Source organism: Symphodus melops, assembly GCF_947650265.1.
Source record: "Symphodus melops genome assembly, chromosome: 8".
Lineage (NCBI taxonomy): Eukaryota > Metazoa > Chordata > Actinopteri > Labriformes > Labridae > Symphodus > Symphodus melops.
Genome location: NC_136698.1, coordinates 8,829,665 through 8,849,140, shown reverse-complemented (window position 1 = coordinate 8,849,140; position 19,476 = coordinate 8,829,665). Strand labels below are relative to the sequence as shown.

Genomic DNA, 19,476 nt, shown 5'->3' with positions numbered 1-19,476 from the left:
GACTCCAGCCTTCATAAAGGGAAACTAAAGGCTATAATTATATAATTATAATAATTCTTTACTCTTTTTGATTTAAAAAAAAAAGGTTGTAGGCCTAACATTAAGAACACATTTAAAATAGGCTACCATGTGCATAATTTGCATCCCCCAAAAACTGTTGTAAGTAGCACAATATAAAGGAATGCATTTGGCTTAGTGTTAGATGGCGCCTTGGTTTGAAAGTTCCTTCACGATATTATTGTTGATAATCTACAGAAGAGAATAAAAAACTTAATCTACTGTCACTGATTTTGCAAGTCAAAGTTGGTTTAGTTATTTTCCAATTTTAGTTTTATCGGACAGTTGTGTCCTGTTTCAAAACCCATCTCATTTTGCCAAACTTTATCTACTCTTAAAATAATCCCCAGTGGAAAGGAGGAGCCCACGCGCTGCCTCCGAGCAGCCTGACAGTCCTGCAGCAGGGCAAAGACAACGTCTGAACCCACGGTTTCTATTGGTCACTGTCTTGTAATGCGTGGACGTACACGGAAGTGAGGCGTCACTGTAATGTGATGTGGACAAAATGATCGGAGATCTACTGATATTTGGGTAATTTTATTTGATATTTTTCAATCTGTGATTTATCTAAACACCTTCTCCATGTGTTACTGTCCTCTGTCATTAGTTTATTAGCAGCGTAACAAGCTAAATGTCAAGCTAGCTCCGTGTTAGTTCCTGCTCTTCTCCAGCTGTTCAATCCATGGTCAATAAACACAGATTACAGTGTTACTGTGGGTATATATTCAGTCTGTTTTCAATAAGCTCTCCAATTTGTTCTTTAGGACCTTACTGGTGAATGCAGGAGCTGTGCTGAATTTCAAGCTGTGAGTATTTAAATCGGTCAACTAAAAAAAAGAGAAGCGAAACTCTTAAAATACATCAACCTGTAATCTGTTTGTTTTGTGGATGTTTTTCTGCAGCAAAAGGAAGGAGTCCCAAGGATTTGGAGATGAGTCGAGAGCACCGACAACAGGTGATGTGTTTGTGTGAGACAGAGAAGGACAGTGCATGTCACAGCAGGGGGCCTGTTCAACATATCCAGGGTCTCTTTGGATTATCTGGCTTAACAAATCCTGACAAAAGAGATCGTGATTATCAGTCCTACGAAGCTGGTTATCAACCTGATCCATCAACCCAGGGTTGCCAAGAGAGCACGTTAAAGGGGCGGAGTTAGTGTCATTTAACCTATCGCAATCATTACCGCGTCTGCCGTCAGCAGATCGTCATATCTACAAACTTTATATTTACAAAAACTACAAACTATATTAACAATATAAATACATTAAGACAAACAGGCTCCCAAGAGACACAGCTGCAGTAACAAATTTAGGAAGGACAAATGAAAAAGGAAAATCTGTGCGTAAAAACTGCAGTTTATATTTGTTCCATCGTTAGTTCCCCTTAGAACTGACTATAATAACTCCGGTTTCTGCTCTGACTCTTTAAGGTGGAGAGTAGAACAGATTTTAGAAGTTATATTTGAACTGCAGCTCTGTCCATCACAAACAGAGCGACTTTGAGACATTAAACATTCATTCAAAGCCACAAGAAAATATTTGTAATTGTACATTTTCAACTAAAATGTTACGGTGCTTTTTTTTTTCAGTCTCTGTTGAAGGATATCAGTGAAAAATAATCAATAACTTAACGGACTGTATTCTAAAATAAAATCATGCAGGACTCATGAAGTGTCCTCCCCCCATCTCGATCAGATCCGGGAGCTCCACGATCTCAATCAGATCAAAAGATCTGATTGGTCAGTGGGCAGAGATTTTTATAGTTTGATCTCTTACAGTTTGATCTCTAACACCCAACATAGCATGCTCCAGAGCAGGTTATGTTGGGTGTTCAGCATAAGTTACCGTGGTGATATACCCAGGTAAAAGTAATCGACCCTCGTAGGACTGAAAACCCAGGATTAACCCGGAAGTTACTTCGCTAAGCTCAAATCCTGCTTCATAGTACAGGCCTCAGGTATCTGTAGTTATGTTATGTGTTGTTAAACATGTGGATGTCATTCAGGTGACAACATCCGAGAGTTTTTACTCAGCCTGCGATACTTCCGGATCTTCATCGCCCTGTGGAACATCTTCATGATGTTCTGCATGATCCTGTGAGTATTCAATGTCGTCTCTTTTAATGAACACTCAATCCTTACTCTGCTTCCCCCCTACCAACTTATTTTTAAAGGTTTCTCCTGTCAAAAGATCCCAGGATCAGGATTGAGTGCCACAGATAGGGAAGGGGAATCTATTTAAAGCGATAGGCTGAGAGCTCTCTTGGTTCTGGTTCTCAGCTGTGTCTTAAAAAGATGGTCGAATCAGCTTCATCAATAAAAGAGTGTTTTGTCTTTCTATTTTGTTTTTGTTTTGCCTCTCTGGCAGTGTCAAGTCAAACATCTACTGTTGTTAAGGAAAATGAGCTGGTCTTTCAAGACTTTTGTAGTATTTTTTAAATCGAAGGCACATATTTTTCACACATTTTTATCATACAGTTTTCAGGGTTAAATTCTCATTCATTCATTGTTTTAGTAATGAAGCTCAGTTTTCTTCCTTTTATCCTGACCCCTTGTGCCTCAACCCTGCCTCAGTTTGATTTATTAAACATCAAATATATATCCCTCGTATTTTAAAAGAAGTTCTATAAATTGCTGTAAATGTGTTGCTTTTTTAATTGACTGCATGTTTTCAATTCTCCATCCAGATTGTTTGGATCATGATCAACATCTGTGGGATGGATGACGTCTATCAGAATGCTGATAACATGCACGCTATGACTACTTGTTTATTTGTCGCTCTTTTGGCCCTTAAATCTGTAATTAAGCTTCATTTACCTAAAGACCCCAAAGCTTAGAGCTGCTCCTGTTGGAACAGGTGTTTATGAACTACTTGGATATATTGTTTCCTACAGAAGTTATTACTTTATAACCTGTTGTTAAAGCTGTTACTGCACCAATACTCCCACCTCACATGTACATGTGTTGTCTCCTGCCCTTGTATATGCCTGTATAGCAGTGGTTCCCAACCAGTTTTTCATGTTTTGAAAGAATTGCTTTCATTGGTACATTCTATACACACTTGTTTTGACCAAAATGACTTTGTCAAAACTATCCAAGTGTATATTGACAAATTTAACAGACAAAGCGTCTTGCCTCTTCTCTCTCCTGAGATCTCTGACCCTGATCAGGAACAAAGCTCTTGCCGACCACTTTACAGATTTAAAACACAGTTGGTTTATAAATACTGTCAGAGTTCAAATGGATTCAACAAGATCAGTCAAAATGTCCACTGTCACTTAAAGAAGTCTGCATTTCCTCTGTCGGTGATAAGTGACAAAAGTTTTTCCCATTTACCCACCATCTGTGATGCATTGCATTATCAATACAGACATTTTTTAATGCAGCCCGCTCAGATATTAAACACATGTCTGAGGTCTGGGGCACAAGCTGTATGTAAATGTCTATGCACTGTTATGTAAATGTTTCCTTATTAACAATAAAAACAGTTTTCTTATCTAATGTCTGCTCATTGACTTGCAATTATATACTTTTAAATGAATATACAGTATAATGTCTGTTTCCCATCATTATTTAGGATGAGACGTCTGCAGACGTCTTAATTTTAAATCTTCCCCATTATAGTTATGTAATTTTGGTTAAGTTAAGACGCAGCAAGTTGTCATGGTATTGAATCCCATGGCAGGTACAGTAGCGTGTAAAAGGCATGTAATTGGAGTCATTTAGTGTCAGTTTCAAATGTGAGGAGTGGGGAACAATTGTGTCAGAGGGAATTTGGATCATAAAACTAGTAAAGGGCAAGTGCTCAGCCTCTTAAGGTTGTGAATTATACATCTTCTAGCCATTCCTGAACCTTTATGCCTTTTCTGATTTGTTTCTTCTTATTTTTGCTCAATAATATAGATCCTCAATCTTATTAAATGTTTTTTTTTCTAATCTTAAATATGTTTTTCATTTCCTTTTAGTCATCCTCCTTAAATGCTTATATTTCGTCAATATGTGACTGTCATTATATATATGAAGAATATGAGTATATATGATATATATGAAGTGGAACAAACTGCGTTACTCAGGAAAAGTGTGTTCAGAAGATTAAATAAAGCAAATTACTCCCTTAACAATTTTACTCTATCTACATACAAAAAACACTACAGGTTTACAGATGTTTTTATATCCTATACAGCACGAACAGAATGAATACAAAAACTGTTTCAGGTTAGTAGACTACTATTACTCCAACTAAGTGATTAAAATATGAGAAACCCTCGCAGGATAGACAACACTATTGTCCATAAGTAGAGAAGACAGTCTATGGTAGAGAGAACAACATCGACCAACGTGATCAGTCGATTACGTCAAATTCTCCCACCATGCACTGCGCCAGCGCTTCACAAAAAGCCCGATGAGAGGAGCGAGCAGGAGAAGGCTACCAGCCGAGGGGGGTAGCCGATCTTCTGGAGGATGCTTCGTGCTCGTCGCCGACACAATAAAACACAACACAGATCCGAATGCATCATAAACATGGTGCTCGAACACACAGAGGAGCTTCCGACTAGCCTGTAAGTGCCTGCAGGTTTTCCCCCAGCCATCGCCTCTCCTTTCTTGGTGTGTGTGGGGGGGGAGTGCAGTCTGAGTCCGTCCTGACCCGTGACACCGCCAGGAGATGACAGCGGCTACAGCCACTCCGCAGGTGATGAGGGACCGGCTGCTAAAGGCCATCGACGGCCAGAGCAATGTGAGTATACCTGCTAGTCTGCAATGGAAGGGAGGTAGAGACAGGCAGACAGTAGAGCCACAAAGGGTCGACACAGTTGGGGGTAGTGTTGTGTAGGTATAGTGAGTCACTATTTGCTTGCTAATTAGCCGGCTAACATCACCAGTGTGCAGGCACTCCAGACTGGTTTTACTTACTGGTGGCCAGCGTTACATTGCACACTAGATTTCAAGTGCTTCTAGTCTGGGAGGCTTGTGAAACTGATTTAGGTGGAGTGTTATTAATTGACAGGTTAACTTGTTTCACTGACAGACACTTAGGGTTTAGTTAAATCAGGTCATCACAAATATCTCGACTCCCACCTTTTTAGTACTGAGGAGTTTTAGCATTATGTCACAGCACAGTTTAAACAATGGGGAGATAATATCCTTATTACAAAGAGTAAAAGGTTTACACTGTGTATCTCTAGTCATCTATCATACATGTTAGTCTGATCTGGTCTTCTTATGGGATTCTGTAATGGAAAATATTTTAGTGAGAATACGGATAAAGACAGAGGCCAATCGTCTTTGTGAGGTTTATTCTTATGAGACAGAGTGTGTCCTAGTGATTCAGTCTGCAGAGACGCACAACACTTTATACATGTCAGGGGGAAACAAAACCATTGACAAGCTCTGTTGAAGAAGATAATCCATTTAAATACAATCAACCTAGACAGAGGAAGGTCGGATGTCCATGCAGTCATACTTGTAGATTCAAAGCGAATCCAAACACTTCCAAGTAGAATCACATGATGCTTACAACTAGTTTACCTGATGAGTATTTCTTTTAAAATGTTAAACAGTGCACAACAGAATTATTTTAACACATCTGTTAAATATATTTTTTCCTATTAAAATAAAAAAACATATTTGCATGTAATCTAACTTTACTCATTCTGTGCCTGAAACCGGTATGAGTACCTCGTGTGTTGATATGCAGCTGCACATATGAGAGTCCATTCAAATCATTTCTCTGTCATGCAAATTGAGGCTGTTGCGTTGTGATGATCAATTGTAACGTAACAAAAAAAAAAACACTGTACCTGGATAATGTAGACATAATAATGAAGGCTCAGGATTTTCAATGTAAATCTGTATGTCTTTTCAGCAGATATGCAACATGGTGGTAGTTATGGAGGTGATCTCCTTTCTGGAGAAATATCCCATCACCAAAGAAGCACTGGAGGTAGGTTACATTCGCACCTATTAAATGTGAGGTTGAGTTAATATGGACTTACATTTGAATCCACTTCTAGCAGCTCTGTAACACTCTCACTCTATCTCCTCAAGGAAACCCGTCTCGGCAAACTCGTCAACGATGTCCGCAAGAAAACCAAGAATGAAGACCTTGCAAAAAGGGCCAAGAAGCTTTTGCGAAACTGGCAGAAGCTTATTGAACCAGGAAATGTTGAGGTGTTGGCCAAGGGACACACTGTTGCATCATGGTCTTCCAATGGTTGCATCTCCACTCAAGCCATTACCCCACCATCAGGTAAAACCGGGGCCGAGTTGAAGAACAGGAACGATTTCAACAACTGTTCCCCTCTTAGGATGGAACATTTGAGCAACAAAAAACGAAAGGGAAACCATAAAGAAGGAGAGCTCTTGCCAGCCAAGATATCCAAAAAGACACTTAATGATAAAATACGATGCTCCAAACAGCTGCCGACCAATGGAATTAGCAGTAGCTCTGAAATTTCTACAGATATGTATGCACATCAGCCTTTAGATAGGGATATTCCTGAGCCTTTGGACAACAACAGGCTAAATAAAATCCCAGTCAATGCTGTTAAACCTCATCCAAGTGCCCCAGGATACAGCAAGCCTCCTAGCACTTCTTCTTTGCTAAAGGCATCAGTCCTGCAGCAGCATGCCAGACAGGAGCAAGCTGCTTCTGGGGGACAGTATAAACCCAGAAGCCCACGTGGTTTCTTGCACAGTCCTGAAACTTTAAAGCAGGAAGCTGTTTCTAATCAAACAGCACCACAAGCACAGAGGCCTGGCTCAGATGACACCTCTGTGTCAGGGTCTTCCCTTCAGCCTTTAAATATTTGTGTTCCAGGTTCGTGGTCTGCAAATTCAGACTCTAAAAGCAGGGCTCCCCATGCATCTCTCAACTCCTACACCTCGTCCTTCAGTGATGGTGTCGCTGTGGAGGACAATAGCATTGTTAGCAATACAGGCAGAAGGAAAGGACACAACTACAAGCATAAGGATTGTGTTGTTGTGAAGTCAGACAGACATTCTGTAGAAGAAAGCTCTAAATCAGCCAGGTTAAAAGACAGGAGGCTGACTTTTGACCCTGTGACCGGGCAGATCAAACCCTCCTTTCTTAAAGAGCCTTGCCAGGAGGAGGAGGTCGGGCTGAGCCACATCCCTGAATCCCAGTGCACTGAAAGGCCGAAACACAATCAGCCCATTCCTCCCAGTCCCTTCCAGCAGACGGATTGGAAAGAACTGTCTAGGAGCGAAATCATCCAGTCGTACCTGAGCCAGCAAAGCAACATGCTGACATCATCGGGCACACACACACCTGGTGCTCACTTTTTCATGACAGAGTTCATAAAAAAAGAAGAACACCAGAGTAGAGATGCCAAGAAGACACACACGCTTGCACCAGAACTCCCAGCAAAGGATTTACCGGGAGTCAGCAGAGAGGTCATCAATGAAGACCTGAACAGATTACACACCCAACACTGGTCTGGTGTTAACGGTTGCTATGACACAAAGGGTACTTGGTATGACTGGACAGAGTGCATGTCTTTAGACCCACATGGAGATGAGAGCAAGTTGAACATACTGCCGTACGTCTGTCTGGATTGAAACCAAGGTCTGGTTGGAAGTTGTATTCATTGTCCATCAGCAGAGTAACTCTGCATGTGAAGGCACTTATATATGAGGTGTTTCGCACCTTTGGATAAAAGTTGAGTCAATGTGCTGACTGCTTCATTGTGTGTGGAGGTGTGTATTCAGTGCTCTTAATGAGTTTTTGAACAATGTGTGTGGACAGGAAGAAAAACGGGGCTATGCACAATCTGATCATGAAGTTGTCCTGTGTTTAGTTACTGTACAGATTGAGTTTCCAAACCTGACACTGTTTGTGTTGGTGAGGAGGACACAACATTAAACGGCAGAACTACATTTCTTCATCTTATTGTTTGCCATGTGAATATGATTCCTGCATCTACCCACAATAAATTAACAGTGCAGTATTTTTTTTTCCCAAGTTCAAGTTTTGTTAGTTTGTTTCACAAATCTAACATACATATACCAATGAGGTCTGTGCTGGTATTTTCTCAAGTCTTCATCAAATCTGTGTATCAACAAAAAAGTTTCTATCATAATAACATCAGTGTTAAGAACTAGCAAGTGTTTGAGCCATGAAACTTATTCTGCAAGGCACCTGTGGTACTGACAGCAGTATACAAGTGTGTAATCCAGCAGAAAGAAAAATGGACTGACTTCTGCTGTCACAGAACATTCAAAAAAAAAAATTTTTTGTGGTCAAATTGTGAAACTGCCAGATGTGACTGTACAGCTTGAGTTGAGAGAGACAAGTATTAAAACAAAACATTACACACTGAGGGAGAAATGTGACAGCCATGAAAGATATGCATTTACTTTTAAACATTCATGTTTAATTTAAATTTAGATACTTTTTTAGACCACACTGACTCAAAATTGTTTTGGTAATGCAGCCGCCCCTTCCTGCTCATACACCATCCTACTTAACACATGAAATACTTTCCATAAGAGAAATTGTAATACTGTTAACTCATTTTATTTTAAACTTGCCTTCTCCCTTTACTGTTTATTTAGGTTGTAAAATATAAACTGACATTGCAGAGCAGTAAGTACTGCTAGCTTGCATCTTTGTACTGTAAGGAGGAGCTGGGATATCAATTGAAATGCTGGATAAAGTACTTAACATCATTCCTTTTAGATATTGTTTGCCTTATGGAAACTTTTTTCCCCCTAAAGACTTGGGGAATACAGAAATGAGCTCTTTGTGTGAGACTGAACACAGATGAGACCATATTTCCTACTTTGCCATTTTAAGTGGACATGTGTTATGTGTTAATTAAAGACTGAAGGAATTGTGATCGTCTGTTTGTGTTCTTTTCTTTATCTTTGTTGCATGATTCACAAATCCACAGTTCAGGATGCTATGTCTGCTGTTCAAATAATTCAACTAAAAGCATTTTATTTGATCACGTTCATCTCAGGGAATGGTTCAACTCGGAGATAAATATATTTTCATGCACCTGTTGTACAAGTTTGAAACGTGTATATATATATATGTGTGTATATATATATATATATGTGTGTATATATATATAGTATTTATTTGAATTAGTAATGGCCTGCTTAGAGTGGTTCATTTTAGCCTTGAAAGTTAAAATTCCACTATTTTAATAGCGCAGAAATTAGAAACTTACTTGTATACGTGAATGCTTTTATCTTGAAATTGTTAACCGGAAGCTGTGCGTGTTCTTCGTTTGTGATCTGACGGTTCGAGTTTGCAGCAGCGCACCGGCGGTGACTCGTCACTCCGCGCTGGAAGATGGCTGCGGCGGACCGGCCCCCGGTCAGGGAAGGTATCCGGATATTTCTACTGTGTGTGTGCTGGTACACAGTGAGCTCGGGGGGCAACATCGTCAACAAGATCATCCTAAATGGATTCCCGTACCCGGTCACGGTCTCTCTGTTTCACATCGTCTCCATCGTCGTCTTCCTGCCGCCGTTGTTGCGGGCTTGGGGAGTCCCCAAAACCGAACTGCCGAGCCGGTACTACCGGTGGTCCATCCTGCCTTTAGCTTTCGGAAAATACTTTGCATCCGTGTCTGCCCATTTCAGCATCTGGAAAGTACCTGTTTCATACGCGCACACAGGTGAGTGTGTTTGAATAATTGTGATAACGTGAGGCTACCTGGAGCGCGCGTGAGGGTAACCTGATGATGTGTCTGTATGGTGTCAGCTGATGTTAGCTTCTCTGCTAACTCGAGACAACCTCCGCGACACCGACATTAACTATGTTATTGTCACTGCTGTAACTCTGTGTTTTTCTGTGGGGAACAGAAACGTGTTCATATTATTTAAAACCTGTCCTCGCGACCTTTAACTTCTAATTGTCCAGCTTTAAACCACAACAACAAATAAATAAGTGGCACTGTTAGCTAGCTAGACAAATTCATTATCGCGGATATACAAACTACGGCAGAGGGGAGGGTCCATTCCTCAATCTGCTCTGAATGGGAGTGTCCTCCTTCGTTTATGTCTAATAAGAAACCACATGGATTCAATTTAAGTTACCTGCTGTTGTAATAAAGTTAATTGGCTTTAATTAGGTCCGTTTAACTGAAACTGTGCTGTCAATGTCAAACTAATTGAGTCTTATACAACATCTCTATGAGGGGATTATAATGTGTGCCATGTCAACTAGCTGTTACTGAAAATCACTGTTTCTATTTAAAATGAAGGTTGTAAAACATGTGTTCAATAATAAGACAATTGCTGGACTGTCGTTATACCTGATTAATATGTACAAACCTGTGAATATATTTCCCCTATTTTACCTTAATAAGGAAAGAAGCAACATAGACGTCCTCTGTACCACGTTAAAGCAGTGTGAAAGAGTTATTATGGCATGGCTGTGTATCCGAGTTAAGTGTCACTCATTGTGAAGTGAAAATAGTTTTTATGTTTTTGCATCAAATGAGAGTCATCACATGCATGTCTGCCTGATTTGAGTTCTGGCATCACAGACACATTATCCTTAACCTTTTTATTATTTGTGTTACAGATCTAAGAAGTACATATATTCAGTAGTTCTCCATGAAGGTCGGTTTTTATACATGAGTTAAAGTCTTATCCTCCAGTCCTCTCTAAATCAAGACGCTCATAACCTTCCATCTCTGACAGCTCATTTGAGACCAGTTTAAAATATTGGTGTGTGTGTGTGTGTGCTGAGGCTGAACATGTGATACAAATGCACTTGATGAATATTGACAGGTGTTGGAGGTTTAGCTCATTTGGTAGATGAGGCACCACATACTGAAGCTGCAGTCTTGAACACACTGGTCTCTGGTTTGACTCCCAGTCGAGCATTTAGTGCATGTCCTCCCCACTCTCTTCACAACATTTAACGTCTCCTTAGCTGTCCTAGAAAATATAAACCAAATGTTAGGAGATAAACACTTCAGGATATTGTGTTATAAACCAGTTTATACCCAAAGCCTCAAAAAACAGACCTTATTCAGTGCAGGACGCTGAGTTTATAACATTAACTGAAATTTTTGCTTTGACCGTTAGCAGTCGGGCTTGGCGATACGACCTCAAATCAATATCACGATTAATTGAACATTTGACCTCGGGTAGGATTAATGAACAATTATTTGTTTTTGCCGTCATTGTTTGCTGACTCCACAGTAAATACACTCAACTATTAAAGCTGGGATTTTTTTTTCTAATGAAAGAGTGCTGATATCTGTAACTATTTTTCTGGTTATGTATTGAATATTTACAACTGAAATCAAACCTTCGCTTGAAATGAAAAGGACACATTTCAGTTTTAAAGTAGAAAATCCATAACTGTGTTTATATTGGACTTCTTTTTGGTCACAATTTATCTTCCCTAAAGACAAAATGTGTCCGAACAACGGACGTGTCGTCACGTGACTCTGCCCTGAAAATGTTTGTCATTGGCAAGATTATGTTGGTTAAAGGTTCTGAATGTGGATATCGATTGATTGTCCAGCCCTGATTTGTTGCCCTAACTACAAAGTAACAAGATAAGATGAATCATTCATTCTTCACCTTTAGACCCTTAAACTTTCTCTGCTGGTCTTTCTTTGCAGCCAAATTGAGAGTTGTAGCCTTGTAGGTGTTTATAGTGTTTCTTCTTCTATTACCAAGTTTAGATGGCCTCACTAACTACACTCTATTAACAGTCTGTCTTTCTTTCCAGCAACTTTCGACAGCACTCTGTCAACTTTTCATGGTTTTTAAGTTTGCAAACATTATCTAATTTATTAAAGCCTTTTGTAATAATCAGCATACAACCAGGATCATGTCCGACATACAGAGGTTTATAAATATTTGAATGATACAAGTTGAGTGTTTGACAAAGGTGTGTTGTCTTGCCTCTGACGCCAGTTTATGACACTTAATACTTCCACATGGTGTCCTGCTGCTGCTAAATGCTGTTTGTGTTCGCCCAGGAAAACAATCCCAGTTGACAATATCCCCTTTCTGTCTTTTTGTACTCCACAGTCAAAGCCACGATGCCGATATGGGTTGTGCTGTTATCAAGAATAATCATGAGGGAGAAGCAAACCACAAAGGTGAGTGGGGTTAGACCCAGCAGACGAGGCACAAGGCCCGCTCTGTGTCAGCCTGATTCTCACTGTTTGAGAGTCAGCAGTGGTGATGTGGCACCGTGCTGGCCACGACTGTAGCTCATATTACGGCCATCTGTGTGTGTGTGTGTGTGTGTGTACACTCACCTGTTTAATCTCTGAATTCACACACTGCTTTCAGGTGATTTAAAAAAACTTGGTCACATAGGTGGGAGAACATTTCAAGAGCAGAGATCTAAAGAAAGCCTTGCATCCTGAACTCTGAGCTGTGAGGCTTTTAAGGACAACAAGTTTTATAAGAACAAACGGTTTACATGACCTTGAGTAGTATTCTCTGTTTCCTTATTATGTCAAATCAATCTGATGTTAGTGTCTGCTGCTCATCAACATTGGAGTTTCATATTGAGTCTATTTGATAGGAGCGTTTAACAGTCAAGGTAACCTCCAAGTCTGTCATGAGCTTGTCATGTTTACTTCCTGTCTGCGAGCTCAGACTGAGGCAGAAGGTGTCGATTGACGTGTTTGTGTGTGAGGAGCAGAGCGCTGCTGTACTGAAATGAGGCACTTTAAAATCTACAAAAAACAAATATAACATCTGAGCGACGGACTTGAGGAACACTTAATTTATTTTCATGTATGTTTTAGTGATTGACATCTTAAACGCCTGAAGAAGAGGCACACGCTGCAGATTTCACTCTCTTTATTTGTAACGGTTGTACTCGAATATAAATGGACTTATTACTAATGGACTATCACGAGAAGGCTAATAGTAATCGCATTAGCTGTTTTACATTGCAATAAAGTTGGATATTAAAAATGAAATTGTAGTTGACTTTTTAGTAGAGTAATTGTACTAGATTTCTTTCATCTCAGTTTTGATTTTTTTTTCCCCAAGTAGTAGTGCAAAAAGACTCGGTAAGAACTTTTCTAAAGAATTTTAGAAGGATTTGAGGGGAGCGTTTCATGATGCAGCTGGTCTTGATCTGTGCGTGCGTGTACAGAAACTTGTGAACGGTTATGTGTATGCTCTCCTGCTGACTGTCCGGCTGCGTGCTCTCTGTCACAGGTTTACGTGTCGCTCATCCCCATCATCGGTGGAGTGCTGCTGGCCACAGCGACGGAGCTCTCCTTTGATGTCTCAGGACTCATCAGCGCTCTGGCCGCCACGCTCTGCTTCTCTCTGCAGAACATCTTCTCCAAAAAGGTAACTCGTTCTCGACGCCGTCACACCGCACATGTTGGGGGTTAAAAAAATGACTTTAATGTGTAAGGTGCTATTTAGTTTGATGTGACTTTAATCAACATTATTATCATTATATGGTTTAAAAAAAAAAAAAAGGTTCAGTCCCTAAAATGCTTTTTCTTAGTTAGTATGCAATACCTGCTCCTGCCACTAGATGACCATGGTGTCTCTCTAATGTCTGTTTAGTGCTTTAGGTTGTGATGGATGTCACTATCTGGCTTTCTGCCAAACAAATCTCCCATCCAGTACACATAATGCAACCCAAACTTTGAGTTTTTAATGACACAAATGTTCATGAAGAATATTCAGTCGTCCGATTCTCTGGTGAGGAAGACTTCACCTCGCTGAAGAGAGACGCATGGAACAGGCCTGTTTTGTTTTATCAACTGCATTGTTGCATTTGTTTAAAGCTGTGGAGCGTCACTGACGCTGGAAACTGTGTTTGCACTAAACTAACCGTTTCATTAGGTGAACAGGGAGTGCGTCTTTCAGTTTAAAATCCTCTGGTGGAGTGGACTCTTGATTTGATTGAACAAGTTCAGAGTCAACGGGGAACAGAGTCTGAACTATGAATCTCTGTCGTGTTGGTTGGTGCAGTAGTAACTCTGCCTTTTATTTAAAAGTTGATCTTTTCCTCCTGTGAAGGTGCTGCGGGACACGAGGATCCACCACTTGAGGCTGCTCAATGTCTTGGGCTTCAATGCGGTTTTCTTCATGCTGCCCACCTGGGTCCTGGTGGATCTGTCTGTGTTTCTCGTTAATGGAGACCTGGTGAGTATGAGTGATAGTCATTTTATAACATCACTTTGGAGCGTTTGTAACCCTGAACGTAACGTGGCCAACCGTCTCTCCTCACAGTCGGAGATCTCGGGCTGGACAAGCACGTTTGTCCTTTTGCTCATCAGCGGCTTCTGCAACTTCGCTCAGAACGTTATTGCTTTCAGCGTGCTCAACCTCGTCAGCCCCCTAAGCTACGCCGTGGCCAATGCCACCAAGAGGATCATGGTCATTAGCATCTCCCTGCTAATGCTGCGCAACCCGGTCTCATCCACAAACGTCCTCGGTATGATGACGGCCATCGTGGGCGTCTTCCTCTACAACAAGGTGAGTCCCCACGTCGAGGGACTGAAGAAGAAATACAATACAAATAAAGAGATAAATACAAATAAACCTTCAGTTTTCAGTCACAGAACATCGACGCTGACGTACGTATGACGAGCAGATATCAACAGATTAGAGATTTTACGAAAACATTTTTCCTTCTCCAACCCAGAGACATGAGTGTCCCTGTCGGCCAAACCAAGTATTCTTATGAAGATGAAGGATTCCAACAAATACATTTTTTGGGGGAAAGTTGTTTTTTTTCTGACTACAACACTGGAAGAGAATATTTGTCTGAATCCTGGGAGTTTATAAACATCGGGTTGCATTTCAAGTGGCTCTTAAGAAAAGTTCCATCTTTTTCCTGTTGGATGTTGTCTATTAAATAAATGCATTAAACAGGGTTTGCATAACTGCTTGCTTTCATAGCAACCTACAGTTACTATGCGCCCTGTAGATCCATGACAGCTCACCTTTTCTTTTAATAGCCGTCAACTGCTTGGCAATCTGCCTACAAACAAGCGGCTGTTCAGCACTCACTGAAATGTAAATAATGAAGTTTTATTATGTTGAGGAAAAGTTTGACCCATCCAGACTATTTACGATCAGTGTGCAGCCATGGCTCAGGGTTGAGGGGTAAGCCACTAAGACGTCCAGTCATATAAAATTAATTTCTCATCTGTCATCAGGCCAAGTATGACGCCAACAAGGAGAAGAAGCTGCTGCCCAGCACCAAGGAGGACTTGATGTCTTTTGACAACCCGGCGCTGGAGAAGATCCAGGCTAACGGCTCGATGCCTTTCCCCCACGGCGGGGAGCAGCAGCACAACTGGAACAACGTGCTGACCGACCACTTCCAGTACAGCAGGCAGGCCTACACGACAAACAACCACCAGTATGTGGTGTGAAGGAGGCTTTCGTCCTCGCTCGGGCTCGCTGTCGTAGACATTTGCTGTGTAGCTGCCCTCCCTGCCGCGGGTCCTTTTCACCCCGCACACGAGACTGAAGGCAAGTGCTCTTGGTGGTGGGTAGAAAGAACGAGAAGAGCCGCATGCCAGGCCAGTGACGTGACCTCTCCAACACTCCCTCGCTGTCCAAACTTCACTTTCTGGCATTCATTCATTACTTTGGTACAGACGGTATGGGAGGGTCCAAGAGGGGGGAAGACGTCAAATCACCTGCTTCAGACACTTTGGTGACAGATTCAGCCATTTTCTCCCAACACAAAAAAGTGCCACAGCAAGTAGATCCTAAACGCTAGTTCTGATTCATTTTCACCTTGCTTTCTGGAGATCTCTTTCCACAACCCACGATTACTGTTTTGGTACGTTAGTTAACTTTTTTTTTTTTTCTTTTTTTTTTTAGGAAGAATGTCCGCTGTAATGATCTAGTGCAAAAGTTACCTTGAAACGAACTACAGTGATGAGACATGTCATGTAGGCAGCTCAGTGGAAATGGTCTTATTTTGGTTCTTGACAGTTTCATGAGTCGGATTGTCACTTTTCTTCATAAGGCTCCTGAAATGATGTGAAAGCAATGAACTTATAAAACGTGTTCCCACTGATTAAAATGATTTACCAATGAAACTCGATGCAGACAGCACATATGGACACGAGTGGACAGACGAGCAATTTACAGTCGTCTCAGCTGTACTTTGTGTTTGGTATTAGTCGGTATGTGTTAGCATGTTAGCATGCTACACTGACATGTTGGACATGGTAAATATTAAACTTGATGAAGGTCAAGCACGTCAACATTAAAGCCTCACTAGTACGGCTGTTAACTCTGAGTTGCTGAGTTGTTCAAAATTACAAATGTCTGAAAGTTACAAAACAAAATCCATTCAGACCGTCTGCAAAACAGTGTGCTGTGAACTTCCTGTATAGATGAGTAAACTTTCAGCCACACTTCTCATCAGCAAGAGTTTTTACTGAATCTGCTGTTCTAAAATGCAACAATACACGCACAAACAAAGCCCCGGTGTGTTCAGCCTGAGATAATCTTTCTATAAAACAAAGAGTGAGATGAGTGATGTCACTCAGAGCAGTCAGTGACCTCTCACAGATCGATCCATTTCAGTTGATATCATGGAGCGAGAGTATAAACAGTTAGCATGAAATTTAGATTTTAGCCTTAAACATCTGTTCAGTGCTGAGAGGGCATTTCCCATTTCTTAGTGACTTTAACCATGTCAGTGTAGCTGAGATGTCATCGTATGGGCTTGGTAATTTTTTTATTATTCATATTTAAAGATTTTCAACATGTTTTTTTTTCTCCTGTCACCTTTTTTTTTTTTTTTTTTTTCTTTTTCTTTTTCGGTCTGAACCAAAGCTGCTCTGTTCTTGTTTTTGTTTTTGTTTTGTTTTGTGGGTTTTTTTTAAGTTGGAGGCTCAGTTTCTAATTTGCACATCATAAAACTGAATGCGTTACACAGCTTGTGTCTCTCTGTCGATTTTAACGATTTCAAACTGTCTTTGGTGTCAGATGGTCATCGGTCACAGGTCAGGACAGACGTTCATGATATCAAACGTTTGGTTTGTGCAATTAAAGATTCAACTGTGAGCTCATGTAGAAGAAAAAGGAATCCTGGTCATTATTCATCTGTGTCTAAACATTATTTACTAATAATCATTTCTAAAGAAAAGCCTCCTGTTACTACTCGAGGAGTTATTGAGGCCCTTCCTTTTCTCCTTGCAGGATAGCTTTCTCTCTCTCTGATGCACACTGAGCTGAGCTCCCCATAGCAATATGACATTTTGCATTACTTAGTGTGCCGTGTAGCCCATCTATATCTCAAACTCTGCTTAGTTATTTAGTTGGATAACGCACTTTTAACAGCGCATAAGTTCCAGTTATAGCCTCATATATATATTTTTCAGCTGTACACGTTAGCAAGGAGAGTTTGCTTATATTCTCGTTATTTTATTTTTTCATAGAGCGTTATGTTTAGCTGCTTTTTGAAATTTAGAATAATCTTGAAGAGTTTAGACCAGAGGTCTTTGAGACAAAGGTGTCAAACGATGTTTTTTTTTTTTCATTTAGAATCCAGCTCTCACTGCTGAGATGTTTTGTAGGAGATAATTGTGAGCGCTTTGGAAGCCAGAGCAGCTCAGTCGAGAAATCACCATTTCTGCAGGTAGGGCTCCTGATAGAAAACATCGAGGTCCTTGAAAGAAGAAACCCTGGTTTGGTTTGATCAAGTGTATTTAAAATGCCCCAGAGCTACTATCCGTGTAGATTTTTGTGAATCAATTATTGTAAACCACATAAAACTACATTAATAAGACACTCCATAAAAAAGTGTAGCTTTAAAAATAAGAAAAGGAGTTGATTCAAACCCCTCAGCCGATACAGCAATCCCTTAACGTCCTCCTCTTTATCTCTGCAATGTTAATGTTTTCAGTATTTTCCTCTTTAATCGACATTTTCTGCAATAATTTCTCATAAAATGACAAAGTAAAGTTTTCCTCATGATGCCCAAACAGCAGTTAATGATGGTGAATGATGACAGCAGCATGTTTGCTATAGTTTAATGTCCACCTGCTCTCAGCAGCAGCAGCTATGTAAATTACCTGTGATCATATGATAACTCTTCACACCACAGCAGACAAATTCCCTGAGTGGCAACACTGTAAAAGATTTAGACATGGCCGATGACAGTGAAGGAACCTGTGAAGTGGTCAGAGACGCAAAGGACCTTCCCTTTAACAGCTTGTGCATTTGTAAACCTTTAATATGGAGGCTTATAGCCGTGTGTAAGTAACGCTCTCAGAAACACACAAGTGGTTGTTACCTACAGAAGGAGAAAACTGAGGGTGTCCAGAGAATGCAGAGGAGCACCTTAGTGCTAAAGTAACAGATGTTTCTATGTTGTTAAATACAGCTTGTCACACTTTGATCAAGATCAGCTGATAACTAACAGAACACAGACTAAGTCTTCATATCAGACCGGTGCAGAAGATGAGTTGAATGCAACATGTCTTGTACCCCTACATAAGATTTGGGTGTTTTTATAAGTGGCTGATGATTGTGATTTCATGTGAAGCAGCAGTTTAACATCCAAACAAACTTATTACGCAGAAATGACGCAATTATTTTCCGCTGTCATTTTGCAGCTTCCGCTTAGAGTTCCCAAACACTGTGTGATTAAATCTATGCTCGGTAGATTCAAAATCAACATATTACATCTGTCCCAGAGTGCAGTGCAACGACGACTAAGAACTCATTGTTCAACCTTTCCGGATCACATAAATGTTTTCTTTTCTTCTTTTTGTCCTTGTCCTTCGTCATGTTGCCAAAAGCAGTCTGATCTTTGTGATGCTGACACGTTGCAGCATGGGGCCTTGTTTGCAGGTGAAACGATGTAAAAATTCATAAACTACAACATGTTGTACTTTATGAGTTTCCCTAATGATTGTTTATTTTCTGTACGTAGAGTTTAGAGAACTCTACATTTTGAAAAGGGTCGATTGGGACGTTGACTCGCCTGTAAAAGTTGTACTTGAGATGTAAATGACTATAGGAAGAGGGGGGGTGTTACTTTGTAAAACTTGTATAATTATAATTTTGTGCGTCTTTCATGGATCTCCAGACAGAATTTTTACTTAACTGATGTTTATAGATTTTTATTTATGTGTCAAGGTACAACTACGTTGTACAGAGGTGCAGCTTTGCACAGTCTCGTCTGCTTATGTTTAGTAAACGCTATTTTTAAATGTCTGTGAAAAATAAATGCATCATGGAATACTAAACATTTTGACTTTGTCTTTAGTGTAATTTAAAAATGACCTGATATAAAACAGTGGCTTCTGTTAACCTTTGTGTGCAGATGAGAAGGACGTGTACACATACGTGCTATATCTCTAAATATTCCACTAGTATCATATATTTTTGGAGTTTGAATGAAAACTTGTAACTTTTGACTTTTAAGAATTATTTAGCCTAAATCCCAGTGAAGAACAGAT

General features: G+C 40.3%; 3 protein-coding genes across 4 annotated transcripts; all 3 read left to right on the top strand.

Moving 5' to 3' along the window:
• Nucleotides 1-421: 421 nt before the first annotated feature.
• Nucleotides 422-3,551, top strand: smim7 (small integral membrane protein 7). Its single transcript, XM_079351114.1, has 5 exons — nucleotides 422-588; nucleotides 822-863; nucleotides 960-1,012; nucleotides 2,062-2,152; nucleotides 2,743-3,551. The coding sequence occupies exons 1-5, from the start codon at nucleotides 563-565 to the stop codon at nucleotides 2,756-2,758; spliced, it is 228 nt and encodes a 75-aa protein (XP_079207240.1). The 5' UTR covers nucleotides 422-562; the 3' UTR covers nucleotides 2,759-3,551.
• A 763-nt stretch (nucleotides 3,552-4,314) lies between these two features.
• On the top strand, nucleotides 4,315-8,913 carry LOC306828815 (mediator of RNA polymerase II transcription subunit 26). Of its 2 annotated transcripts, none has more exons than XM_079351506.1 (3): nucleotides 4,315-4,790; nucleotides 5,922-5,996; nucleotides 6,101-8,913. In XM_079351506.1, the coding sequence occupies exons 1-3, from the start codon at nucleotides 4,719-4,721 to the stop codon at nucleotides 7,631-7,633; spliced, it is 1,680 nt and encodes a 559-aa protein (XP_079207632.1). In that variant the 5' UTR covers nucleotides 4,315-4,718; the 3' UTR covers nucleotides 7,634-8,913. The 2 variants fall into 2 exon arrangements, with proteins under 2 accessions (XP_079207632.1, XP_079207631.1); XM_079351505.1 differs by having other exon boundaries at nucleotides 5,919-5,996.
• A 389-nt stretch (nucleotides 8,914-9,302) lies between these two features.
• On the top strand, nucleotides 9,303-19,263 carry slc35e1 (solute carrier family 35 member E1). Its single transcript, XM_079350226.1, has 6 exons — nucleotides 9,303-9,702; nucleotides 12,083-12,153; nucleotides 13,235-13,372; nucleotides 14,057-14,182; nucleotides 14,270-14,515; nucleotides 15,202-19,263. Exons 1-6 carry the CDS (start codon nucleotides 9,375-9,377, stop codon nucleotides 15,418-15,420), a joined length of 1,128 nt encoding a protein of 375 aa, XP_079206352.1. The 5' UTR covers nucleotides 9,303-9,374; the 3' UTR covers nucleotides 15,421-19,263.
• Nucleotides 19,264-19,476: the final 213 nt, after the last annotated feature.